This window comes from Carassius gibelio, chromosome B2 (genome assembly GCF_023724105.1).
Source record: "Carassius gibelio isolate Cgi1373 ecotype wild population from Czech Republic chromosome B2, carGib1.2-hapl.c, whole genome shotgun sequence".
NCBI lineage: Eukaryota > Metazoa > Chordata > Actinopteri > Cypriniformes > Cyprinidae > Carassius > Carassius gibelio.
In genome coordinates, this window is record NC_068397.1 from 5,943,912 (window position 1) to 5,971,164 (window position 27,253).

The 27,253-nt window shown below is 37.9% G+C and overlaps 1 protein-coding gene and 1 long non-coding RNA gene across 4 annotated transcripts; one reads left to right on the forward strand and one right to left on the reverse strand.

The window, feature by feature from the left end:
* Positions 1 to 916: 916 nt before the first annotated feature.
* On the reverse strand, positions 917 to 2,781 carry LOC127950929 (uncharacterized). The gene is made up of 2 exons (XR_008152559.1): positions 2,616 to 2,781; positions 917 to 1,895 (listed from the first exon to the last, which is right to left on the reverse strand). It is a non-coding gene; the product is annotated as an uncharacterized LOC127950929 (long non-coding RNA).
* cdc14aa (cell division cycle 14Aa) lies at positions 1,753 to 27,250 on the forward strand. Of its 3 annotated transcripts, XM_052548347.1 has the most exons (16): positions 2,860 to 3,110; positions 3,190 to 3,309; positions 3,710 to 3,800; positions 3,915 to 3,990; positions 9,957 to 10,049; positions 10,239 to 10,318; positions 10,991 to 11,057; positions 11,656 to 11,718; positions 12,427 to 12,514; positions 12,645 to 12,875; positions 13,721 to 13,859; positions 13,949 to 14,114; positions 14,204 to 14,301; positions 24,897 to 25,025; positions 25,131 to 25,512; positions 26,627 to 27,250. In XM_052548347.1, the coding sequence occupies exons 2-16, from the start codon at positions 3,264 to 3,266 to the stop codon at positions 26,654 to 26,656; spliced, it is 1,779 nt and encodes a 592-aa protein (XP_052404307.1). In that variant the 5' UTR covers positions 2,860 to 3,110; positions 3,190 to 3,263; the 3' UTR covers positions 26,657 to 27,250. The 3 variants fall into 3 exon arrangements, with proteins under 3 accessions (XP_052404306.1, XP_052404308.1, XP_052404307.1); XM_052548346.1 differs by lacking the exons at positions 2,860 to 3,110; positions 3,190 to 3,309 and adding an exon at positions 1,753 to 1,915; XM_052548348.1 differs by lacking the exons at positions 2,860 to 3,110; positions 3,190 to 3,309; positions 25,131 to 25,512 and adding an exon at positions 1,753 to 1,915.
* The last annotated feature ends 3 nt before the right edge of the window (positions 27,251 to 27,253 follow it).

A 27,253-nucleotide genomic window follows, 5' to 3' on the forward strand; every position in this document is an offset into this window, starting at 1 on the left:
TCTATTTAAGTACAAGTGGTATTTTAGTTCATTAGTGTTATATTATTCACAAGTACAGATTTTTTTAAATATGCTTTTAAGATTTGTCTTTTTCATTTGAAATAATGAAAAATTATCATTTTACACCAACTTGAGGTCTCTGTCCCTCAGTTCAGCAATCATTCCTCTGATGCTGAGAGTAGCACAGCGGCCTTGACCCTGAACTTTTCCACAAAACCTTTAAGCTGCTGCTTAACTGGCTGCTTCAAATGAATGGGTTAAGACGACAGTAGATGATGAGGTCTGACTGTGTGAGATGAAGTACAGGACGGGTTATGGATTATGTTTATGGATCTTCACTCATGTGTTGTGTTTGGTCCGGATACTTAGAACATTGTTTGACCCATTACTCATTTAATATCACTTCTCTGTATTTCTGCTCAATGACATTTTGCCTAAAGAACACATAAGTAATTAGAGAACTAAAATTTAATCATTATTAGACCATCAGTGTTTATAACAACTTATGGCACCTATTTCATCTTTTTTTTTTTTTAAATAAAGATTTTGACTAACTTTCTAATTATGCAAATTGTGCTGTTAAAATGCTGATCAAATTTTAAATATTAATCCACTGGGTTTGTGATAACTAGACACACTGTCAGCTTATTGCACTTATTAATAATTATATTTAAAATTATTTCATTATTTAAAAAAAAAGAACACACTAATGGAAACTGATGCAGTTTTATCTTAATATTATTTATGTGATAACATTTTTTCCTGTTTTTCTGAAAATAGTTTTATATTTTACTTTAAGTATACATTTTTGGAATTGTGTTGTGCTGTTTTTTACTTATATTTAGCTTTAATTTATTTTAATACAGTTTTATGTTTAGTAAGAACAACTTTTACAGTAAGAACAACAAGTTTACAGTTTTGCCATAATATATTTATATTTTAATTGTAATTTACTTCAGCCTTTTTTCAATTAACAGAAATAAGTTTTAATAGTGTAACTTATTTTTACAACAACACTGCCTGGAAATGCATGGTTCAATGGTCAAATCCAGTTTTCAGCAGTCATTAAACAGAAACATCTGTGTGATTGCTGTGACTGACAGTCAGAATCAGACATTCCAGTCAGCCATGTCATAATCACAGATGCCATTGTACTTCTCTCTCTGACACGCTGTACATGTCCAAAGCATCTCATATCAAGTGGCACTTAAGATTTCTTGCTGCTTTTTTCATTCCATCCCTGTCCGGTGGGGCAGAGCTCCTCCTCCAGCGTTTCTCAAATATCTACAGTGCTGATAAGCTCTCCAGTAACGCTGTGGGTGACCTTGCCTGTTATTAGAAACCCTGCTCCGTTTGGCCTCTGGCCTCTGAGCATGTCCTCGTCTCAGGTGTTACCTCAGCGCTGCCTCACAGCCCTGACGCTTCAATAATCCAGACTGCTGCAGTGCTCAGAATCCCACGCCAGTTTACTGTAACTGTAAAGATTGACTCAGAACAATATAAATGTGTCATAAAGCTCGTATCACGAACCCAATCAGAACAAGAATTCAGGAGTGACATTCCCAGCTCTTTGTGAATGTTTGTAACCAGACCCCTCTGCCAGCACCGGAGCCGTTGAGCTGTAACCCGAGGCCGTCACTTGAGCCGCTCTTACCTGTGTTTCGTAGCTCTTTGGCAGCTGGAGCTGCGAGGCGTTCTGGAGAAACGCAGCTTCTTTCTTCAGTTCTGTGACATTCCTCTGGTTTATATGGGGGAGAACCGGAGGACGTGATTCTTCATCAGCAATATCATCATCCTCCCTTTACAGACCTCAATGAAGGCATGTCCCATGTGTCGGCCTGGGGGGGACACTGGCGCTTCAAGCGCAGACGCCCGGTCATGGTGCCACCAACAGCCTGGATAACACACATCTCAGGTAAATCTATCCATCTATCTATACATCAATCTATACAGCTATACATCCATTTGGCAGTCTGTAATATCTATTAATCAACATTAAATCATTAACGATGTTGGACAGGCTGTATGTTTGTAGATGTTGGTCTGCATGATAAATGAAGCTGGTTTCTGATGCACAAAGAGGGATGCTGGTCTGGGGCCAGTTACATAAACTTAGCCACCAAGTTAAGACTGTGTCTTCAGAATGAGTTTGACCAACTAGCAGTTGCCAAGGGGAAATCAGTCCTACTTTTCCAAACTAAATAAGACCAATCTACATTTTCGTAGTTGAATAAAAAAAAAAAAAAAAATGTTTTGACCAGTCTTGAAGACAAAATGAGATGACTAACTTCTTAAGACTAGTCTAAACAGTTTAGCTGCACGTGTAGGCAACTAATGCTGCAGAAAACACCTTTTAAACTTTAAATAATAATAAAAATCCATAAATGTTTAATTTCAAAGTATGGCAGTGATAAGTGAAAGCAATGTCTGACTAACTGCATCATAACAAATATTCACCACAAATAGCAATCCCGCATTATTAATAATCCAATTAATAGTTTATGCGACATAAATGTTTATGACCCATTTTTAAATAGACTGTAATGCTAACTTTAAAAATGAAGAATATGCGTATATATATAAAGTAACCAATATTGGTAATCAATCTATCTTACCTGTCTATGACACAAACACTTATGCAAAATACAACTCATTTCACAGGTAGGCTAATAAACATTTTCTGGGTAACGTGCGCAATACTTTCCAACAACGTTGGATGCAAAAAAAATACATAACATGATTTATTTCTGTCCATTTCTTTCGCTGGATGTGTAACGCAAGTAATCCAAAATATCAAAACAGGCACTGCGTCTCGAACTCTGATTGGTCGAATTTAACCCCTCCTTAGCAACGCGCATTTGTGTGGTGCCTGGTTACTAGGCAATGTCCCTTTAACTTTTACCCTGTTTGCAAGTTTTTAGCGATGGTACAATGGGCACGGTAGCTCTAGCACACTATAATTGCAAAATATAAAGGAAAACTGAAGGACACGAACATTCGTGAGCTTCAGCTGGTGGAAATGACCATGTTTTTAAGTCACTCTGCGCTCGGAAGAGATTTAGAGGATTTACCGTCTATATTCGACACACGAGAGCTTATGGGACACAGAAGTGGGTTATAGCAAGACTGTGCTTACTTCTGTGTTAATAACGGATTTACTCTTAAATACATTTATTTTTCCAAATTCAGGATCATAATTAAACCCTTTGGAACGAAACACGTGGAAATATTTCAACTTCCTTTAAGTTTCAGTATTTTATAAAATGGGAGATGACAGTGAGCTGCTCGGAGCATCGGAGTTTATTAAAGGTAATATTAAATAAACTGAATACATGAAAAATAGTTTCGTTTGTGTAAAATAAAGTCAATGTGTTTAAATGTCTTATTACAGCATGTCCTAGCATATGTTGCACTCTGTAGGCCTAAACACTAAACTCTTAACAGATCCTGTACATTCAGATATCAATGGAATAAAATACAGTATATCGTTAAAAGTGTCTTGCCATTTTGAATGTAACGTTACATTAACTAATAGGCTATGTTAAAATAATAAATTTGTTAATGTTACAAATGAAATTAATTGTACCTTATATTTGTCTTCGGTATGTAGTCCAGTTATCTAAAATAGAGAGACTGTGTTTCTAATTGTGATTTACCATCATTTAGCTATTTTATGACTCACTCTGTATACTGTTGTATTTTCTTTCAGATCGTCTGTATTTTGCAACTCTTAGAAGCAAACCCAAAAGCACAGCAAACACACATTTCTTCTGCACTGATGATGAATTTATTTATGAAAAGTGAGTTTTTAAAGGTTTTGGCACACTTAACTGTTCAATTTTGGATTGTTATATATCATTTTATTGTTGTACTTCATGACAAGTGGTGATTTTATGGTGCATTTCTTTCACAAGCTTTTATGCAGATTTTGGGCCTCTCAATCTGGCAATGCTGTACAGATACTGCTGCAAACTGAACAAAAAACTAAAGGTAAGTTCATCTTCTATGAATCAAATGGCTCCATGTTTGCAATGTTCATCTAACTTACTGATTAAATATAGGACTTGTGTGTTTTCATTTTTATATTTAAATTGATTCTTAATCACTCAGAAAAGTGAAACTTACTCAGTAAAGTAATTTAGTTGCATAAAAACATATAAATTATTTACTGAACCAATTTTTAGTAAAAAAAAAAAAAAAAAAAAAAACACGGTGAAGCCCTTTGATATGTATACACAAGAATGTTTATATTAGCTATAATAATTATTTATATATACAGAATAACAATATAAGAATCTTAGATAATTGAAAATACCTTTCCTGGGAAATACTTTGCAAATAATGGTTCAGTTTTGTAAAACCTTAATATGTGATTACAACTGTCCACCATCAGCAGCTGTCTTCATATTTATAATGCTCATGTACAAAGATTTGTTTGCTAGGCTTTATAATGAGGCACACAGAGTTCATGCAGTGAGCAGTAGAGAGCACTCAATTCACGTCTGTATAATACGGGACAGAAGTTTCTGGCATGAATGATTGAACTTCAGTGAATGTCTGTGTGTCTGGAGCTGACAGATTAGGGGGTATGACTCATGTTCAAGATGTTTCTCTGCAGTGTACTTTACGTGTGTTTACCTGGCACCCTCCGCAAAAACCCAACAGTATTTTTCCATTATCTTTTGGATAATTGCAGAAAACAAACTCTGTTACCAACAAAATTTGGATTCTTACATGTTTTGTTCATCACGATAATCTTCACAAATTTTATGAATTTGGAAGCTAAATGAAGACCATAAAAACAAACAACAACATTTTCAGATTTTATTTTAAAAAGTATTTATAAAATTTTAATTGAAAGAGACAAGAAATAGTAAAAGCTTTTTTTATACATAATTTATTTTTTGTAATAAAATATGAAAATATATTGAACTTGAATTAACCACAGACGTAATTTCAGGCATTTAACAAGTTTACTTGTACATACTGTAAATCAGGTGTGGTAAAGATTAGGCATGTTTAGGGAAAGGTCAAGCTGAGATATGACCCAAATAGGGCTGGGATAAACGATTATTTTTTAAACGATTAATATAGCGATTATTTTTTCGATGCATCGATTAATCTAACGATTCATTTTTCAGACCGATTCGATTTCGATTATCTCCCCGTTAATTGGCTACTAACAATTTATACATGTTGATTTACATATCTGAATAAAAAAACATGAATTCCTTAACATTGCAATATATTTTTATTGCTCTTAAAATTCCAAAATAAAAGACTGAATAAGAATGCATTACTTTGCACTTGTATAGAGATAGCATTCAATAAAACCTTGAAGCCTTGAAAACACATAGCTTACTGAAACAAGCTTACTGAACACATAGGTCCTAGCTTACTGAAAAAAGTTCTTTTTCAGATGAAAATAACAACAACTTGATGTCTAGCATTCAATAAAAAAGGTCACCCAAAATACTTGTTTAGAGCAATTGAAAGAATACAGTTACCAATGTAAACTTGAGGGCTTTAAGCTAATACAGAGAGTGCTTTTCCAAAAAATAAAAATAAATAAATAAATAATTAACAGTGGGGGGCAGCAGCCTGTCATGGAGAAAAAGAGATGGAGAGAGAGAGAGAGAGAGAGAGAGAGAGAGAGAGAGAGAGAGAGAGAGCAAGACAGCGCTCAAGTAGTTTGAAAACTGTGAGTGCACGAGCGCGCGTGAAACTTTGGTGTTTCGCCCTTTTTCTATCGTGTTTAGTTATTTTGATTAATATGCACAAGGGAGAGAGAGAGCAAGAAGCGCTTGTGTTGTTTGAAGACTGTGTGCGCGCGCAGTGTTCTCTCTCCTACGCGCCCTGTCAGGCCCAGCAGTCATTCTATTCTACATCACTCACCGATCAAACAAGGCTTTGACAGCCGCCAAAAAAAAAGATCAATGCAGAAAAACCCCTGGATTGGTTATATAACGTTGGACAGAATGTTGATCTGGCCATCGCGTATATTCAGCGCACATAAGGTAAACGTTTTGCAAACATTTTTTAGAGAAATAAAAACAGGTCGGCGAATCGATGGGCATATTTTGCATCGATGTATTTTTGTATTTTTCGATGTATATCGTTCTCCCAGCCCTAGACCCAAACCCAAAGTACTTCTCCAAACTTCCTTGGCTGGGTAGGAGCAATTTGGAATGAAGGTGAAAAACAGCTATGTATTGGTTGGACAATCTGAACATGGTCCTTCCAAATTTGGTTAAAATAAACTAGCCCATGCAGTCAAAAAGCCCATTGACTTCAGGATAACTGAAGCTGATTGGTTGGGCAATCTGAACATGTTCTTTTCAAACTTTAAAATAAATGACCAAAAAGCAATTCAAAAACCCATTTGACATCAAGATGATTTAAACTGTTTTGGCTGTTTTTTTACAGCACTCTACAGAAAGAATGTCGTACTCGGTTACTAAACGTAACCTCAGTTCCCTGAGATACGGTGAACAAGTACTGCGTCTGCTAGACGCATATGGGAAAAAGCCTTTTGTCTCCTGAAGTCTTTTTCATTTATGCAGCTAAAACTGCACGGCCATTGGTTTGTGCAGTGTATCAAAAATGAACCAATTGCTAGGCAGCGGAGCTGCATAAGCCTATGGCAACTGTAACAGGGAGTCAGAGACGTTCGGATTCATTTGCAGTATTTTATTAAGAGAGTGGTCGAACAGGCAGAGATCAGGAAACAGCATCAGGTATGTCAAGGGATATCCAGAAATCAGTAACAATACCAGGCGGAGGTCGGGGCAGGCAGCAGAGAATCACAGTTGGTATACACATTCCAAGATCAAACACAGAAGGAAAAAACACAACTAAACATGACTTACAATCATTGAGAGTCCAAACACAGTATATATAGGGTAGTGGTAATGGCTAGCAATGCAGTACTCGTTCCCGTATCTACGAATGGGAGACATTACGAATGGGATCACGCCCGAGAGCCCAAACACCTTCGAGTGGTACAAAACGAGCCAATGGTACACAAAGTACCTTGGTCTGAGGGATTTGCATTGCGAGCTCCGCCCCGCAGAGCGGGTATATAAGGAGCAGCGCGAGCAACTCGCTTTCAAGTCTTCGCTGAGGAGCCGAGCCAGTGACCCGGCCGTTCAGCAGAACAGCGATTTGGCAAGGGGACGTAACCTCCTCAGAGGAATTGGCCAGGGAGGGGCTGTCGTGAGGAGTACAAGTTCGGGGAACCAGGTCCGGCCGGGCCAATAAGGCACAACCATGAGGACCTGCTCCTCGTCCTCCCTGATTTTGCACAATGTCTGTGCAAGAAGGCTCACTGGGGAAACGCATACTCGCTCAGGCCCAGCAGCCAGCTGTGTGCCAGGGCGTCCATGCCGAGAGTGCCCTTGGTCAGGGAGTAAAACAACTGGCAGTGGGAATTTTCTGGAGAGGCATACAGGTCTACCTGAGCGTCTCTGAAGCATTCCCAAATCAGCTGAACCAACTGGGGGTGGAGTCTCCATTCCCCGGGGCGAGGCTGCTGCCGTGAGAGCTTGTTGGCTGCACGATTGAGCCTGCCCGGAATGTGAATGGCATGAAGTGACCTCAGATGCTTGTGGGTATACATGAGGTGGGAGCGTAGACCACCCTGATGGTTGATGTACAGTACTGTCGCAGTGTTGTCCATAAGGACCAGAACATGCTTGTCCTTCAGCAGGGCCCTGAAGCGGTGCAGAGAAAGTCGTACTGCTAGCAACTCGAGGCAATTGACATGCCACTGAAGTCGGGGTCCCATCCAGGAGCCCGACGCAGCATGCCCGTTGCACATGGCACCCCAGCCTGTGGTAGAGGCATCTGTTGACAAAACAACATGTCTGGGCACACCGGCCTGTTGCCATGCCCATCTCGGGAGTCGGTCATGATTGATGACAGCAGTGACTGTGCGCGCTCGTTCGTTAGCCGAGCGAACATGGTGATGAGTCTATTTCTATACCGAGAAAAGAGATCCTCTGCACAGGGGAGAGCTTGCTCTTTTCCCAGTTGACCTGAAAACCCAGTCGGGCGAGGTGTCTGAGCACCAGATCCCTGTGCTCGCACAACCGCTCTCGAGAGTGAGCTAGGATCAGCCAGTCCTCGAGGTAGTTGAGGATGCGGACAACTTGTTCCCTGAGAGGAGCCAGGGCTCTGTGGTCTGTGCCGAGGAAGAATAAAGACATTTAAGTACACATCCTTCAGGTCGATTGCTGCAAACCAATTCATTGGATGAATGCATTCGAAAATGCGCTTGGGCGTAAGCATGAGTCTGTGCAGAGCTCGGTTCAAGGCATGCAAGTCCAGGATTGGCCGTAACCCACCTGTCTTCTTGGGTACTATGAAGTAAGGGCTGTAAAAGCCAAACTTCTTGTCGGCTGGAGGGACCGGCTCTATCGCACCCTTTACCAATAGGGTCACGACCTCCACGCGCATGACATGGGCATCTTTGCCCACCATCATCGCGTGGACACCCCGAAACCTGGGGGGACACCGGGCGAACTGAATCGCGTAGCCGAGCCTGAGCATCCGAATGAGCCAGCGGGAAGGCCTGGGAAGCTTTAGCCAGGCTCCCAGAAACTGAACCAGCGGGGTCAAGGGGACTACAGGTGTACCCACGGTGGGGCAGCGTGGTGGAGGAGACTTAGGTTCCCTTAGCGGGGGCAGAGTGTGGGCACTCGTCCGACTCCAAGTAGCAAAGAGGGCATGAGATGGCGAAGCGTTCTCTGCTTGGCCTGGCGTTTGGCAGGCTTAGGGGCAGAGACTGGTTGTGCCACCCTTCTGCGGCCATCTCCTCGCTGCGGCCAGGGTGAAGGCTGCTGCTGTGGGTCCGAGGTCCGTAGCAGTGAGCACCTGCTGCAAAACCCCTGGGTCAGCACTGCACTCGTGCAGCTGCCGGAGCAGCTTGGCCTGATAGACCTGAAGGGAGGCCATGGCATGCAGAGCAGAAGCGGCCTGACCCGCAGCTCGGTAAGCCTTGGCCACAAGCGTGGATGAGAACTTACAGTCCTTGGAGGGCAGCTTAGGACCACCATGCCTAACGGAGGTGCTCTGTGGACACAGTTGCATCGCAACAGAACGCTCCACCGAGGGAATCCCAGGATACCCCTTGGCCACCCCGCCATCAAAGGCAGTGAAGGCGGAGGAAGTACCAGAACAGTTTTGGGCAGTTAAAGGTGCCTTCCATGAACTTCCATGAACTGGTTACTTCCTGAAGCGGCAGAGAAGCAGGTCAACTGTGCTGCGAGGTCTCTTCACAGTCTTCCAGCTGCGAAGGCGAATAGCTAGTGGCTTTGGATCATCGTAGATATGTACAGTAGTTGTCGCTGAAAGAGAAGAAATCTGAGAATCCTGTGGTGAAGCCAGATGCCCCACCCATTTTGGCGGGCTTCGGCAAAGCTTGGCGGGCTTCGCCACCATAGGCGTGTGCAGCTCTGGTTCATTTTCAATACACTGCACGAACCAATGGCCATGCAGTTTTCACTGTCTGAATAAAAAAGGCTTCAGTTCAGGAGAAAAAAGGCTTTTTTTTCCATATGTGTCTACCAGATGCAGTATGATTGTAATATCGACAGGGAACTACACATTTCCATACAGAAAAAGTGATAGAAAGTGAAAAAAACACACCAACGTCTCAAATGCATCATGCACTATATTCTTTTACCTTTTTTAAACAGAGTGGTATAGATTTCTCAAATAATACAATATTTTCTGTGAGGGACAGAATTAAAATTTCACCAAACATCTGTTTTTCATTTATTCAATTTAAATTTGTGTATGTTCAAACTTTGCACATTATTGGATGAAAAGCAGCATTCTCCTTTTGTGTTTCATAGAAAAGTTCTAGAACAAGTGAGGGCAAATGACTGAAGATAAGAAAATTTTCTTTAACCAGCTCAGCTCTGAAAATAAATTTGTGTTTTGTATGTCTGCAGTCTTTCACTCTGTCCAGAAAGCGCATCATCCATTACACCAGCTACGACCAGCGAAAGAGAGCCAATGCGGCCTTCCTCATCGGTGCTTATGCGGTGAGTCCAGCTCTGTTTCTGTCCCCTTAGAAGATTATCATTTTGTTGATTTTAACCATCACGTTCTAGTATTTGAGAGGCCCCATAATTATGAACAGTGATAATCAAGAGCTATTGTAGACCCAGCTGACCTACTTTTAGAGCCTCTGAGAGAAATTTCTAGTCATGACGTATCATTTCTGTATTCAGGTAATCTACTTAAAAAGAACTCCAGAGGAGGTGTACCGGGCCCTGATCTCTGAAAACAATGTGTCATACCTGCCCTTCAGGTGAGGAGATGCTCACACGATCTGACACAAGGATCACAATCTGATCTGATCACGTGTCATCATGCTACTCATGCCTCATTACTACAGCTTTATATATCACTGCAACACTACTGTTCAATAGTTTGTGTCAGATTTTAGAGAAATTAAAACCTTTATTCAGAAAGGATGCATTAAACTAATCAAAAGTGACTGTTAAAAATAAAAAAACTACTTCAAAATGCTGTTCATTTAATCTTTTTGTTCATCAAAGAATCCTGAAAGAGTTATATAAGACTCCACATAAATACTACACAGCAAAAACGGTTTTCAACATTGATATACCTCATCAAGGCTGGATTTATTTGATCAGAATTACAGTAAACAAATACGTTTTGAAAGGTGAGAAATGCTGCAAGCAGAGTGATACAACATTGAAATGGTTGGAGTTCTGTTATCACTAGAATATTGCACTGCTGGAAAAGGCTCTCAGCCAATCAGATTCGAGGACCAGAAATAACTGTTGTATTAAACAAATGGTCTTACTGACACCAAACTTTAGAATGGTAGTGCACACACACACACACACACACACACACAAATATTTAATAATACATTCACAAAATATATATATATAATAATGTTTTTTGTAATGAACATTCTTTATCTTTTATTTACTTTTTTCTTACCATACAGAGATGCTGCTTTTGGGAACTGCACATATGATTTAACCATATTAGACTGTTTACAAGGAATCCGGAAGGTATGTGTATTGAAGTAAAGCATTTGTTATAAAAGCACAAACCATTTCAACTATTAATATTTACGAATGTTTAAGTTTGTGACACTCTTAAACTTTTTTGTGATCAAGGCTGCACAGTGTAGCCACATAATGCACTTTCGTCCCATATCAAAAATATTAGTCCACTTATCTGTTTTTTTAATCTGGCACTGGCACTATCTGACATATTATATCAAGGACATTAACACAATGTGATAACTGCGTAAGAGGAAGCAGAAAACAAAGAAAATAGTTGGTGTGGGTGGAGAGGTTTAGGAATTATATACATGTGAAGATCAGTGAGATATGATGCAAGTTAAATGACTCTTCTTGTAAATGAAACATGATTTGCGTATGTGGGGTTGAAGAAAACCTTGACAAACCTTTGTCCTTTTAAGCATACAGGATTCCTCTAAAATTAATTGATTCATTAACTGAAGATTTTTCCCTTAAGAACCATTCACTTTTCTTTTATGTTGGTAAAGTTATTAAAAGACCCAAATTCTTTTTTTTTTTTTTTTTTTTTTTCATGAAATGTCAAATCTTATAATTAATCATTTTTAATACATTTTCTCTTCAGGCCTTGCAGCACGGGTTCTTTGACTTTGAGAATTTTGATGTCGAAGAATATGAACATTATGAGGTATCACCTTTTTATATATAAAAATTATTTGTCAGTATTAATATTCTTAATTATAATTCTCACAAGTGATAATATTTCAGTGTGATTTCTGTCATTTTGACAGATGATAGATAGAAACATTCCAGTAAATACTGCTAATAGGGATTAGAAATGAAAAGGGGAGCATCCATGTGAAAACATCTGGAAAGAGATGTGAGAATGTGGCAAGAGAAAAAAATTCTTAATGCATTCAGTGAATGATCCATGGAACATATCAAAAATTAAATCAGGAAAGCCACAAATGTGCAGTATATATTTTATTTTTTCATATTGTTACAAAAGAAAACAGAAAAGAGACTGAAAAGAGCTTTTATACCATGCCACTCTAAAATACCAGTTGCAATCTTATTCTCCTGCGGTCTGAAAATAGAGAACATGAAGGAAAATGTTGTTCATTTAGTCAAACCAATGGATAAGGATTGTTTGTAGTGCATCCTTATGATTTGACATATTTGTGGAGCTTCCTCAATCCGGATATGCTTCCCATAATTTGAAATGCAGGACACTCGCTAGGAAAAAGAGTACTGTCCTATTGTACATTTTTTAAAGCAATAAAGCATCTATAAAACTCAATAACTGTAACTTCTTTTCATTAGTTGTTAACATGTACGGTATGTTTTTGATGAATTCAGATGTTTTAGCATGTCTTCTCACCTTTTGCATTACAAGCGTGTAGAAAACGGTGATTTTAACTGGATTGTGCCAGGAAAACTGTTGGCCTTCAGTGGACCTCATCCCAAGAGCAAAATAGAGAACGGTGAGCTGGCACATTAGATTCAGAGCTAAAAGATTCTGCACCAGCAAATACTAGATTCTAGTGGTTATTGGATCAGTGTTTTGGTAATTGTTCTTCACTTTTGAGCTGATGACTGTTTTGGCTCTTTCAGGTTATCCTCTCCATGCTCCAGAAGCATACTTCTCCTACTTCCGCCAGCACAATGTCACAGATGTTGTGCGACTGAACAGGAAGATTTATGAAGGTCGGCGCTTCACAGATGCCGGGTTTGAACATCACGACTTGTTCTTTGTAGACGGCACCACACCTAGTGATCTCCTCACGAGACGCTTCCTGCACATATGTGAGAGCGCCAAGGGTGCCGTAGCTGTCCACTGCAAGGGTGAGACACTTTCCAGAATCATGAAGAACTGCACTATTGTATAAACAAAACATGGAAAGGAGACATTGTATGATCCTGCAACTTCTGGGAAAGTGTAATGCAGAACCAAGACTTTATGTTGCTAGTGAACCTGTATTTAATGCAGTCTGTTTCAAATGTGATGCATTTGATGTCCCTTTAAAACCAAGCAGATTTCTGTTGGTCAGTGTGACAAATTTGCATTACCAACTTAAAACTTTTTTGCCCTCATGTAAAATTTCTTATTCTGACTGATATTAATGGATTTAATCAGCACAATTCCAGTCATTAAAATGAATGAATATATCTTATATCTATAACATACTGGTCATCAGCTGATTTTAATTGATTGGTAACAATCTATATTGCATTTTATTTGTTCATGATTATTTCCCCCTATTTTACATTTAACCCATCTCCTACCACTCAAAGTACATCTTTAAACACCTTCGTAAGGTGATGGCTGAATAATTTTTTTTGTGATTAAAGTGCTTGATTTTAGTAGTTTATTTTGTTTAAATTACATTTTTAACAAAATAGTATAAATATAGTCTGTAAACAGCCATAATATAACAACAATCATTGCTTATCTGTGTTTTAAAATCAGTGCATCCTTATTTATTTTATTTGGTAAGTGGATGATGGTAAGTCATGCAGCCCATCCATGACTGTGACTGATGAATTAATGCCTAAACACTTTGAACATAATAGTTTGATTGCGTGCATATTCTTCGATGGGGAGCATTTTCTGATTAAAATGATTTTTTTTATTTTTTTATAATATATTTAGATTTTTTTAATAATTATCTTCCCACTTCCTTTCACAGCTGGCCTTGGCAGGACAGGCACTCTGATAGGCTGCTACCTGATGAAGCATTATCGCTTCACAGCACCTGAGGCCATTGCCTGGACACGAATCTGCAGACCGGGCTCCGTCATTGGACCACAGCAGCACTTTCTTGAACAGTAAGTCTAAAATTCTACAGACAGATCAAGGCACATAAGGTCATAACATGGTCTAGAGGTCTTTTTAGAAGCGCTTTCTTTTTCTTAAGGAATCAGCACAGTATGTGGGTTCAAGGTGATCTCCATCGGTCCATGCAGAAGCAACAGCAGTTGAGGCAAAGCCGACAACAGGAGAGAAACATGGCCCATCTCATATCCAGCGTGAATGACATGTCCATCAACAGCACCATTCTGAAGCCACCAAGTGTGGATGAGGTGAGACATCTGAGGAACTGAATCTACCAATCATATCTGAGTGCACAATACAGTTCCACTGTTATTGACACTGTTTTGTTACTCTACAGAATGAGTTCAGGGAAGAGGACATGATTCCAACTCAAGGAGACAAACTACTAGCTCTAAAGGGCCAACGCAACCCCAGACCTACTGCCACAGTGCTTAGGTAGACCCTCAGTTATACTAAATAAATGATATAATTGTCATTAATATGGTCTCAAAAGTCTCAGCCTTGACGCTAAATCAAAATATTGTGGCAGTTAAATCAAAAGTTTTGGGTCAATATACAAAACCATTGCCTTGATAATGTTTTGCTTTCTATTTGCTAACTTTGGATATATGGTTTTTTAGTTTAGTTTTTTAAACTATGTTAAAAATGCATTTATTTTTTTATGCTTGGTTTGAAAACATTTTATGAAGATGAATTAATGAACAGTTATAGGATATATAAATACTATCCAGCATAAAGCACACTTTTAAATAAAAGTAGCTTTGTTATGTGTGAAAATATGGCAGAAACGCTGGGAGTTTTTAAACGAGTGCTAAGGGAATTATAGAAATGAATATATTTAACCTTTATTTAAACAGGAAAGGTCCCATTGAGTTACAATAACTCTTCTCCCAGGGAGTCCTGGCCAAGACTGACAGCCAAAAGTTTCAATACATAAAAGACAGGACATAAATTACATAATACACCACAAATCTCTATACAATATACATACTAGAAAACAAAACAAGACATTAACGTCAGCAAATACAAACATACAATTGTATAAGATACCTAATTAAAAACAATTGCACTGTTCAGTCAGGGTGGACTTTAAAAGATTTTTAAAAGTATTAGTAGATGGAAGTGATACTAAATTTAAAGTGTTATAGAGTTCATTTCAGGCATTTGGTGCATATGATGAGAAAGCTTTTTAACTAATGGCTGTTTTTGTTGATGGAGTAATTAATAGTATTGTCTTTGACGACCTTATTCCGTAAACACCATTTTGATAAATAAGCAAATTTGAAATATAGATGGGTAATTTACCCATTAGTGCTCTAGCAATAAAAATCAATACATTGATTTTTCTGAAGGAGAGGGAGGATCATTGTAATGAAACGTAAAGCTGAGTGGTATAGTACATAGGGCTGTAGCTATCGAATATTTTAGTAATCGAGTATTCTACCAAAAATTCCATCAATTAATTGAGTAATCGGATAAAATGTGTTTTTGCTTAATTAAAATGCAATATTAATTATGCAAGAGAAAATAAGACTCCTGGGTCTCTTAAAATGAACAACTTAGTTTCTTTTTTTTTGGGGAATTTTTTTTTCTTTTTTAAATGCATAGAATGCAATGCATACATCAAAAATAAACATTTAATTATTACCAATTGTTTCTCTGTCTGTACTTGTACTGTGAAAAATGACAATAAAGTTGACAGATTAATTAAGTGCATTTAAGTGCCATTCAGTTGGGGTTTTAAATAAAGCATTTTCTGAGATGCACATTAAACACATAAAACATTAATTTAATTTATCTTTTAATTATTGAACATTAACTTAACTTTTTGGTACAAACCCGCAATAACTAAACTAAACTTCTGTGTATGTGATGTGACGCTAGTTTTACTCAAATCAAACGGTCAGATGCTCATGAAGTGACTGTCAGTGCAATTCTGGAAATGTTGTTCATGTGTTCACGTCCTTATTTAGTGAGAGAGCAGACCCTGAAATCACCGATAGCGTCACACGCGCTTCAGTGTGTTAATAAAGGAAGACGCGCTTCTGCTCCATTCATTAACACAGACATGCAGAACATGCAGGATTCCTATTTAAATATACTGTTCCGGGTTAATATTTGCAGATATTAATCCATATCGTGATTTGATGTAAGTGCAATGACCTATTTTTGATTAATTCATTCAAAATTTGGCAAATACCATGCCATTTCGCGCATTTAACTGTAAATTCCGTTTTTATGACTGGATTCCGCGATTCCCTCTGCGTTTTCTGCATCGCGGAAATCATAGGGCCCTAGTTGTGGTATGCCAGCTCTATCTTGCAATGGACACACTCCACGATGTTCTCTTTACGTTTGCCCGCATCCTCAAATCAAAACACTGCTGACTCCTTGCAGTATGCGATGTCGGACGCAGCGCTTGTGTCTCCTTCCGCTTTGTGGGTGACGTAAACGCGTTGTGTCACATTAAAAAAATCATTGCGAAAGAACCTGACGTGAGATTTAAAATAAATTAAAAGAGACTTCGAGGCAGAGGAATTTGCCTCGATCATTTTTTGTAATCGAGTTACTCGAGTTACTGGAGGAATCATTTCAGCCCTAATAGTACATCTAGTTAAAAAATATTATATATATATATATATATATATATATATATATATATATATATATATATATATATGAATTAATAGTAGCACTTTAGTATAGGGTCCAATTTACACCAATAACTAGTTGCTTATTAGCATGTCTATTATTAACATATTGGCTGTTTATTAGTGCTTATAAAGTACATATAACGCATGACATCCCTAATCCTACCCAATACACTAAACTTAACAACTACCTTATAAACTATTAATAAACAGCAAATAAGGAGTTAAATGAGGCAAAAGTCATAGTTAATGGTTAGTTAATAGTGAGAATTGGACCCTAAAATAAAGTGTGAGTGAATTAATTAATTATATGAATGTACCTCTGAAGGTTCTGACTGTCTTTAGAATAGATTTAATGGGATTTTGTTTTCATCTCCACTCCATGTAATACCTAATAAAGTAGTGTTTTAAACACAATTCTCCTTTGTCCACAGAGATCACTGGAAACAGCTGTAATTTTGCTTTTCCATAAGCGCCACCCCCTGTCAGAGAGTGGACATACAGAGAGTTACATTTCCATTCAGCCTGCAGTTTATGTCTGGCCAAAATACAGACTGAATTAGCATGCCCTGCTGTAAATTTTGACTAGTTGATGAAAAACAAGTTTGTGTGGATTCTACACTTTTAAACAATTTGTATAAGGTATATAAAAAAATGTATGGAGAAAAAAAAATACATATAATCATTATTCAATTATCATTTTTATTTAAAGAATGAAATGTGAGATTTACCATTTGATGAAACCTTTTCAAAGCTTTATTTGAACATGTTGTACATGTTATTAGATAATCTGTGTCAAACATGTTGTCATTTAAATTCCAGACATAACTTGAACTATTATTATTTAGTGTTTAGGTTAAAGGCCCGTTCACACCAAGCATGATAACTATCAAGTCAAGTCACCTTTATTTATATATATTCACTTTATTTATATATATATATTCACTTTAAACAAAATACATTGTGTCAAAGCAACTGAACAACATTCATTAGGAAAACAGTGGAATTTTTACTGTTTTACCTAATTAATTTACCTAATTAATTTACTGGTTTACCTAATTAATGTAGCCTAAAAATCCTTTAACGGATTTGGATATTAAAAGCATATTAGTATGTTATGTGTAAGACAAGTTAAAGAGATGGGTCTTTAATCTAGATTTAAACTGCAAGAGTGTGTCTGCCTCCCGAACAATGTTAGGTAGGTTATTCCAGTTTAGGCACCAAATAGAAAAAGGATCTGCCGCCCGCAGTTGATTTTGATATTCTAGGTATTATCAAATTGCCTGAGTTTTGAGAACGTAGCGGATGTAAAGGATTATAATGTAAAAGGAGCTCATTCAAATACTGAGGTGCTAAACAATTCAGGGCTTTATAAGTAATAAGCAATATTTTTAAATCTATACGATGTTTGATAGGGAGCCAGTGCAGTGTTGACAGGACCGGGCTAATATGGTCATACTTCCTGGTTCTAGAAAGAACTCTTGCTGCTGCATTTTGGACTAGCTGTAGTTTGTTTACTAAGTGTGCAGAACAACCACCCAATAAAGCATTACAATAATCTAACCTTGAGGTCATAAATGCATGGATTAACATTTCTGCATTTGACATTGAGAGCATAGGCCGTAATTTAGATATATTTTTGAGATGGAAAAATGCAGTTTTACAAATGCTAGAAACATGGCTTTCTAAGGAAAGATTTCGATCAAATAGCACACCTAGGTTCCTAACTGATGACGAAAAATTAGACAGTGTTCTAGGTTATTACAAGCAGAGTTTTTAGGTCCTATAATTAACACCTGGTTTTTTTTTTTTCAGAATTTAGCAGTAAGAAATTACTCGTTATCCAGTTTTTTATATCGACTATGCATTCCATTAGTTTTTCAAATTGGAGTGTTTCACCGGGCTGCGAAGAAATATTGAGCAGAGTATCATCAGCATAACAGTGAAAGCTAACACCATGTTTCCTGATGATATCTCCCAAGGGTAACATATAAAGCGTGAAGAGTAGCGGCCCTAGTACTGAGCCTTGAGGTACTCCATACTGCACTTGTGATCGATATGATACATCTTCATTCACTGCTACGAACTGATGGCGGTCATATAAGTATGATTTAAACCATGCTAATGCACTTCCATTAATGCCAACAAACTATCATAGTAGTCTCAGTACTATGATATTGTCTAAATCCTGACTGGAAATCCTCACATATACCATTTTTCTCTAAGAAGAAATATAATTGTGAGGATACCACCTTTTCTAGTATCTCGGACAGAAAAGGGAGATTCGAGATTGGTCTATAATTAACTAGTTCTTTGGGGTCAAGTTGTGTTTTTTTGATGAGAGGCTTAATAACAGCCAGTTTGAAGGTTTTGGGGACATATCCTAATGACAATGAGGAATTAATAATAGTCAGAAGAGGAACTATGACTTCTGGAAGCACCTCTTTTAGGAGCTTAGATGGTATAGGGTCTAACATACATGTTGTTGGTTTAGATGATTTAACAAGTTTATACAATTCTTCCTCTCCAATAGTAGAGAATGAGAGGAACTGTTCCTCAGGGGGTTTATAGTGCACTGTCTGATGCGATACTGTAGCTGACGGCTGAATGGTTGCAGTTTTATCTCTAATAGTATCGATTTTAGAAGTAAAGTAGTTCATAAAGTCATTACTGCTGTTGTGTAGGGAAATGTCAACACGGCTTTATTTTTCGTTAATTTAGCCACTGTATTGAATAAATACCTGGGTTATGTTTGTTTTCTTCTAAAAGAGAAGAAAAGTAATCGGATCTAGCAGTTTTTAATGCTTTTCTGTAGGATAGGTTACTTTCCCGCCAAGCAATGCGAAATACCTCTAGTTTTGTTTTCCTCCAGCTGTGCTCCATTTTTCGGGCTGCTCTCTTTAGGGTGCAAGTATGCTCATTATACCATGTTAATCTGTTTTCCTTAACCTTCCTTAAGCGTAAAGGAACAACTGTATTTAAAGTGCTAGAAAAGAGAGAGCCCATAGTTTCTGTTACATCATCAAGATGTTTTGGATATGCTAAGGAATTTGGATACATCAGGAAGATAACTTAAAAAGCAGTCTTTTGTGGTAGAAGTGATGGTTCTTCCATACTTGTAACAAGAAGTAGAATTTACTATTTTGTATATGAAGTTCATCATCACTTGGCTGCATAATTTCAACACTATCAACATCAATTCCACGTTACAGTATTAAATCTACAGTATGATTTCGACAATGAGTAGGTCCTGAAACGAACCCCAATGGAGTTCAGAATGTCTATAAATGCTGATCCCAATGCATCTTTTTCATTATCAACATGGATATTAAAATCACCAACTATTAAAACTTTATCTGCAGCCAGAACTAACTCAGATGTAAAATCACCAAACTTTTAATAAAGTCTATATGGTGCCCTGGTGGCCTGTATACAGTAGCCAGTACAAACATAACAGGGGATTTATCATTAACATTTGTTTCTCTGGGTAATGTTATATAAAGCACCATTACTTCAAACAAGTTATACTTGAAGCCTGCCCTCTGAGAAATCCTAAAAACATTGTTATAAATTGAAGCAACACCTCCCCCTTTGCCTTTTAGACATGGCTCATGTTTATAACAGTAATCTTGGGGGGTGGACTCATTTAAAATAACGTAATCATCAGGTTTTAGCCAGGTTTCTGTCAAACAGAGCACATCTATATTATGATCAGTGATCATATTATTTACAAAAAGTGTTTTCGTAGAAAGGGATCTGATATTCAATAAGACAAGCTTTATCATTTATTTATCCATATTGCATCTGTTTTTATTTGTTGAACCTTAAATTGTTAATCTTAACTTGGTTTGGACGTTTTTTGTATTTTCTAGTTCAGAGAACAGACACAGTCTCTATAGGGTAATATCTAGGTGAAAGAGTCTCCTTGTGCTGAGAATTAGGTGACCTCTGTGACGTGAGGCAGCTAGCAGACAGTCGGTTTAGCCAGTCTGTCTGCTTCCTGACCTGGGCCCCAGTTAGTCAAGTATAAACACAGTATAAATCAAGTATAAATCAGTGGGTGCACCACTGAGTGGGGAGAACCTGTTTAATGTTTTGATCGGAACAGAAGAGCGGTGTTTTGACCCACGACTGCGCTGTCTCACTGTCACCCAGTTGCCCTGCTGCTGGGGCTCTGTTGCCAGAACCGAACTATGTACAGGAATCTCTGAGCTAGACGCATCCAAAGCTGTATCTAGAGCCCTAACATTCTTACTGTCCTCAATTACAGTTTGGATGCGTGTCTCTAAATCTGAAATCTTCTCTGTCAGCCTAACTATTTCCCTGCATTTATCACATGTGAATTCCTCATCTGCGACAGAGATAGATAAACTGTACATGTGGCAAGAGGAGCAAATGACAATAGCAGGAGAAGCCATTTCTCAACGTGCTTGATGAAATATTCTTACTGCGGTTGTTTGATGAACTTGTGAAAAACTGGAGAAAGAGAGAGGAGAGGAGAAAAGAAAACAGCAATAGGTTCGAATGAAACCGCTAATGACAAGCTAACGAGTGCTAACGCTTTGTAGGTGTCCTGCACTCAAGGATATAAAATAACAGTGAACAATAAAAATTTATCTGATAAGATTGATAGATAATATCAGATATATGGTGTGAATTAAGTTATATTTTATTACTTTAAAAACAGAGAGTCTAAAAATCATTCTCAATATTAAAGAATAGCGGAATCCACACCACAACTATAACGATAAAGAAGCAGAGAAATTATATCGTTGGAATCACTTTCAGAACGATTTTTTTCTGATGAACGATAAAAACATTGCTAACCAATCAGAATTAATCCTGCTCTAATGAGCTTGAGAATTTAAAGCAGCAGACACGCGTCTGCTTAGAATACACAGACAATATCGTTCACTGGTGTGGATACTAATATCGTTATCTTTATAGGTATCTTTATAGTTATCATTCTTGGTGTGATCGGGCCTTAAGGCACAAACTGAAAATTTTCGCTGCTAGAGGGCTCATCTTCAAAAAAAAAAACAAAGACCAAGTAGCAGCACAAGAAGCTGTGACTGAGTGTGGGATCATAGGAGTTGTGGTCTTCATCCCCACTACCGATGATATTTGACGGGGCAAAAATCATGTTCATGGATGAGCTAATGATTTATTGAAGTAGTAGAATGAAGCAGGGTGAGGTTGAAAGCCATCGAAGTGAAACGAGGCCGCTGAACTGGAAAGCAGCAGAACTTTTATTATGCCCCATTTGACCGCTTCCTCTCCTTTCGGAAGTATGTGGGGGAAAAAAGCAGCACTGTTTTATCATACTGGATATGTTTGAAAGTTCTGTTATATCTGTACTGGTCTATTAAAACGCATAACATATTAAAGCGTCTTTGGTGTTGCCATGTTTTCTTCAAAACAAAACCAGAGATCGAGGGGTTATGACTTCATTGGCAGGCGACACAATCACATTATGGACACGGTGTCACTAGTTAAAATTGCTTATTTCTCTGGATATAAACATTCTTTGAAACATTTGGGATAATGTGATAAGTACGCAAGTCAGCAAAATATGTAACACTGTTCTATTGGTTTTTGGATGTTTTAATAAAAAAAATCTTATATTGTGCCTTTAAAGCTGCGGCAGGTAACTTTTGACGCTCTGGCGGTTAATAAACAGAACTGCTTGCGTCTTGCAGAAGAACATCGTAGCCGGAACTACTTATCTCTGTTCATGTCTATGAAGAATCACAAAGGTACTGTGTTACTCCGCCGCGGTACCCCCAAAGCAATCTAAAATAGTCTGAATATAAACACTTATTGTAGGTGCACCCCTAGTGATTCAGGACAAGCTAAAAACACGGTTTGGAAAATGGATTCATGGTGTACATGCTTATTATATAAATTTTTCTACATTTTGAACACAAACAAAGTTACGGACTGCAGCTCTGATTGGTTGTTTTCTTACCGGGAGCGGTCTGCAACTGCAAATGGCAATAGGACCACTGGGAGGAGCCAGAGGAGCTTGATTTTTTCACAGATTATCTGTCTCTTATTCTACTGTCAGGACATTAAAATATATTTTTTACAAAACTTACCTATTGCAGCTATAAGTAATTCTATTTATTGTTTGATGATTTTAAATAGAAAAATTGGTAAATGATTTATGTGTTAGTACTTGGTACTTGGTCACTTTAATCATGATGAGATCTTTTCATACCATTACATCTTTACCCCAGGTATACATATAGAGAAGAATCAAGAGGTCAAACCAAGTTATTGTCAAGTTAATATTGACAGTAGATTTACCAATTTATTGACAGTAAATCTACCCTTTTAGGGTTATTTTAACAATCTAAACACAAAGGGTTAAGCTCACTTTAATGACGGAAAAAACGGTCCTTGCGCCAGGGGGCATTTTTTGGAAATGCTCTTAATGAGTAATAGGCATCTCGCATTCCCTTTAAGAGGAGATGCACTCGCGCCATGGTGGATTGCTATTTACATTGCAGAATTTGTTGGCGGAAAAGCTTAACACTTCTCAAGCGAAGAAACAGATCTTCTCATGTGCAAAGTTCAAGCACGCGAGCAGATCATTTATGGGACAAGCAGGAATCCACCAAAGCTCAGCGCAATGAGTCATATGTGTGTGTACTGGCACGATTGTTCAGTTAATTCACCAATTTCATGATCAGTAGTAATAGGCTGAATTGCAAATAGGTAGCCTAATTCTAATACACACAATGACTATCCATTATTACATTTTTATATTTATTTAGCCTTCACAATAATATTCGTTTACAAGGATTACGAAAAGGATTCGTAATCCTTTTGTTTTCAATATTTGGCATATTTGTGTGATGCGCATCCCTGTGTGTAATAAGCAAACGCGCACTGTGGACCACACTCTTTAAATAACAAAATGCGGGAAAATGCGAACGTTGCTGGACTGAAACTAGCAAACACACATGCGCTGCGCCTTGCGTCGCATTGTGTCGGGTGTATGATAGGGCCCTTAGATTTACCATTATTTTGAGCTTTATAGCTTTTGACCTGTAGGCCAGTGGACCAGTGGTACTTTCAGTTCATTTTGACGTTATTCATAGTGCTTCTCCTTTCTTAAATTGTGCATACACATTTCTGGCTCGCGGGCTGGATGATAGATAGGGAAGCAAGAACATGATTAAGCATCAGTTACAGCAGTGGTTCCCAATCCTGGTCCTGCAGAACACCCAACACTGCACATTTTTGGTGTCTCTCTTATCTGACAGACACATTTGAGGTCTTGGATCCTTCACTAATGAGCTGATGAGTTGAATCAGGTGTGTTTGAATAAGGAAACATCTAAAATGTGCAGTGTTGGGGGTTCTCCAGGACCAGGATTGGGAACCACTGAGTTACAGAATTGAGAATCCCTCACCATTGAAATCCAGTCCCACTTAGTACCCAAAGGTATCCTGCTCAGGAACCCAATGCATCATCATGATATCCTTTCTTTCTGATTATCTGATCTCCTCATCCACTATCAGTGTGCACCATACACTTGGAACACCCACCACACACCACCCTGTTGGTGGAGAGGAAACCATAATGAAGCCAATCAGAAGATATGGGGATGATTAGACGAAAGACATCCTGGTATTTTTAATGACCACAGTCAGGAGTCAGGACCTCAGTTTAACATCTCATCCAAAGGATGGTTCATGTTGACAGTATAGCATCCCAATCACCAGTGTTGGGCAAGTTACTCTGAAAATGTAATCAAATTAGTTATTACTGATTACTCCTTTTAAAAGTAATCATGTTACTGTCCTGATTACTTTATTTCAAAAGAAATTAGTAATTAGTTTAATTTTTTTTTTCATTACTTTTTTTCTCTATGAAATTTATTAAATCCCAGCATACACGCACCTGATAAATATTTGTTATTAACTCATTAACATTCACAGAACACTGTTATTTTTAACTAAAGCAAGTGGCTGCTTTTTAATTTCTAAAAGATTAAATCCGACCAGTCTTGGGCTACAGTGTGATGTGGCTGCCGGCAATCTGCCAGCAATTACACCAATCACTATAGCATTCTATTTGTCTCCTTTGCATCTGTAGCCAATGAGCTTGCTGCTCAACATTTTAATTGTTTGGTTCATGGTTTGTAGTATCAGCAAATAAAGTACCCATGAACAATTCTTTCAGTCAGTAAAATCACTTGGGGGTCTAAGAGGGACTAGGTTTTGCACAACAATGGCAGTGACCGATCCGAAATCATTACTCATACTGAAGAACTACACTGTCCTTCCTTGAGGACATTCTGGAGGACAATCACAAATAAATGATTAACTTTTAATACACTTGCTCTGCTTTTTGTCATTTTTTTGGCAGTGGGATAAACCTAGCTCCAAGCACCATTTCCCCTCCCAAGTCTTCCAAAGCTCCCCTCTTCATTTCCTCTTCCAGTGCACCACGAAGACTAACAAGAAGCCCTTCCTCCTCTGCCGGCAATCTAAAAAGGTACGTTAATGTTTAGATACACTGTCTGAGTGTTTTGTTATTTTATCCCAGATCCTGTTTATACATTGCTAACCCAGCTAACCCCGCTTTATGCGGCCCACACAGCTTCAGTCCCCGTTTAGCCCATTCCCTCAGCAACCTTTACGATGAAGACAACTTCAGTGACGATGACAACAGCACACCTCCTTCCTCCTTCGCACCCTCCTCATCCCCTGCTCTAACCCCTGCACCTCCACCTGGCTTCAGCTTTGGGTACACCTCTACTGAGCCCCGACTTCCTCCCTCACATTTAAACATCAATCAAGAGGCCAACACCAACCTCAACAGCCTTACTGAAGCTAATACAGTTAGCGCTAATCGCACAGTCAGGCCTATGAACAGAACGGGCTATAGTCTGTTCTCCAGCGGCCCGCCGAACCCCCGTAGAGGTCCGTTGCGAGGTGGACTAAGCAGGCTTCCAGGCCGCTACCTCAGCAGATCCATTCCAGTGAGTGACCATCTGGCTGCCTTAGCCGTCTCGGTGGCGCTTGATTTTCACTCACGATTCTGCTGTTTCACTAACTTCCCTTCACTTTGTAGTTTTCCTCCAGTTTCTTTCTGGCCTCACTTACTGTTTCTGTGCTATAGTATAATTGTGACTTTTATGTGAGATTCTTATAATCTGGGTTTTCATAATTTAAAAAGTTTAAATCGTCATCATTTTACCACCGCTATGTCATTCCAAACATGAATGTGTTTTCATTTTTGGAACAAAAAGGTGATGTAAATACAAATAAAATACAAGCTGTATCAGAAGCACATATTTATAGCAAATTATAACCAATTTTGGGATGGTCCTCACATAAAATGTAAAACTGATTAAAGGTGTGGTATTTGCAGCTGTTCTGTGAATTTTGTAGTCATTTCAATAGGAATAGAAGGGGTTGTATATTTTGTGCGATGGCAGATTTTCATGTGAATTCACGGCATTGATCAACAACAAGATGCTTAGTTTGAAAGTGACTTCCGTGTGAGCTATACTTCATCTGCTACACTGTTAACAGATTCACAGCACTTTTTTGCCTGTAAACTTTTGCCTCAGTTTCGCTAATGTGACCGCCCCTAAAGTTATTACAGTCTTTTCATTTTTTGAGTACATTTACAGAACATTTTTTTTTATCATTGGGTCAGTTGGGGGTAAATAAAGTGAATAAATCTCTAACGAACAAAATAATTTAGTTCCTAATTCTATTCCATCCAGTCCAAGAATAGCAAATTAAATATATATATATATATATATATATATATATATATATATATATATATATATATATATATATATATAATATATACTGACTGTGCATAGATTAAGCCAGGATAAGGCTTTCGATCAATTAGGACATATAAGTAGTTTTACCTTAGAAGATACATTACTGGTGTGCATCTTCATGCACGTCATTGGCAGTGATGTATTTTAATACTGTATGAATGCAAACATGCATTTTAGGACTAGGCTTAAGCCTTGTCTGTGAAACGGGTTTAGTGTATTCCGTATTTTAGTATACTTTGCACACATCCTTTCATATCAATTTATTAAATTCATTTTCTCTTTCTCTCCACAGTCCCTTCAGTCTGGATATGTTCAGTACTAAGGCTATGCTTACACACTGATGGCCATCACAGCTGACCATTCGACCATGGACAAATCATTCCTAAAAGCTGATACACCATTCAGAAAAATCACACTGGGTTTAAAGTGTTTATAACATATTTATAGTGTTTTAATTGACAACATCTCTGTAAGTCTGATGTATTATTCACAAATGTATTCATTGTTTTCTACATCCAAAATGGAACGTAACTGCTGGCATTTCTTTGTGACTAATTTTACATAAGACAGCATTGTCTCACTTTTTAGTTTTTAAGAAAGTCACAATTCGAAAGAAAATCTCATCAGTTGTGCATGAGTGTGTGTGTGACAGTATGGGTGTTTACAAAAAATATACATGTATGTATGATCACATGACGCTGATTCAATTATGTTTAGTTCTATGATTGTACAGAAATCATGATTTTTAAAACATTTTGTACAGATAGTAGTAATTTTAACTGGAATGTACTTTAAATGGAATATACTTTAGATGCATTAAACTACTGTCCTTAAACAGATCTTTTAAAGACTGTGACATGGTGATTTGTGATGTACAAAATACTAAATTGAAATTAAATATACTCCAAACAGTTAATCA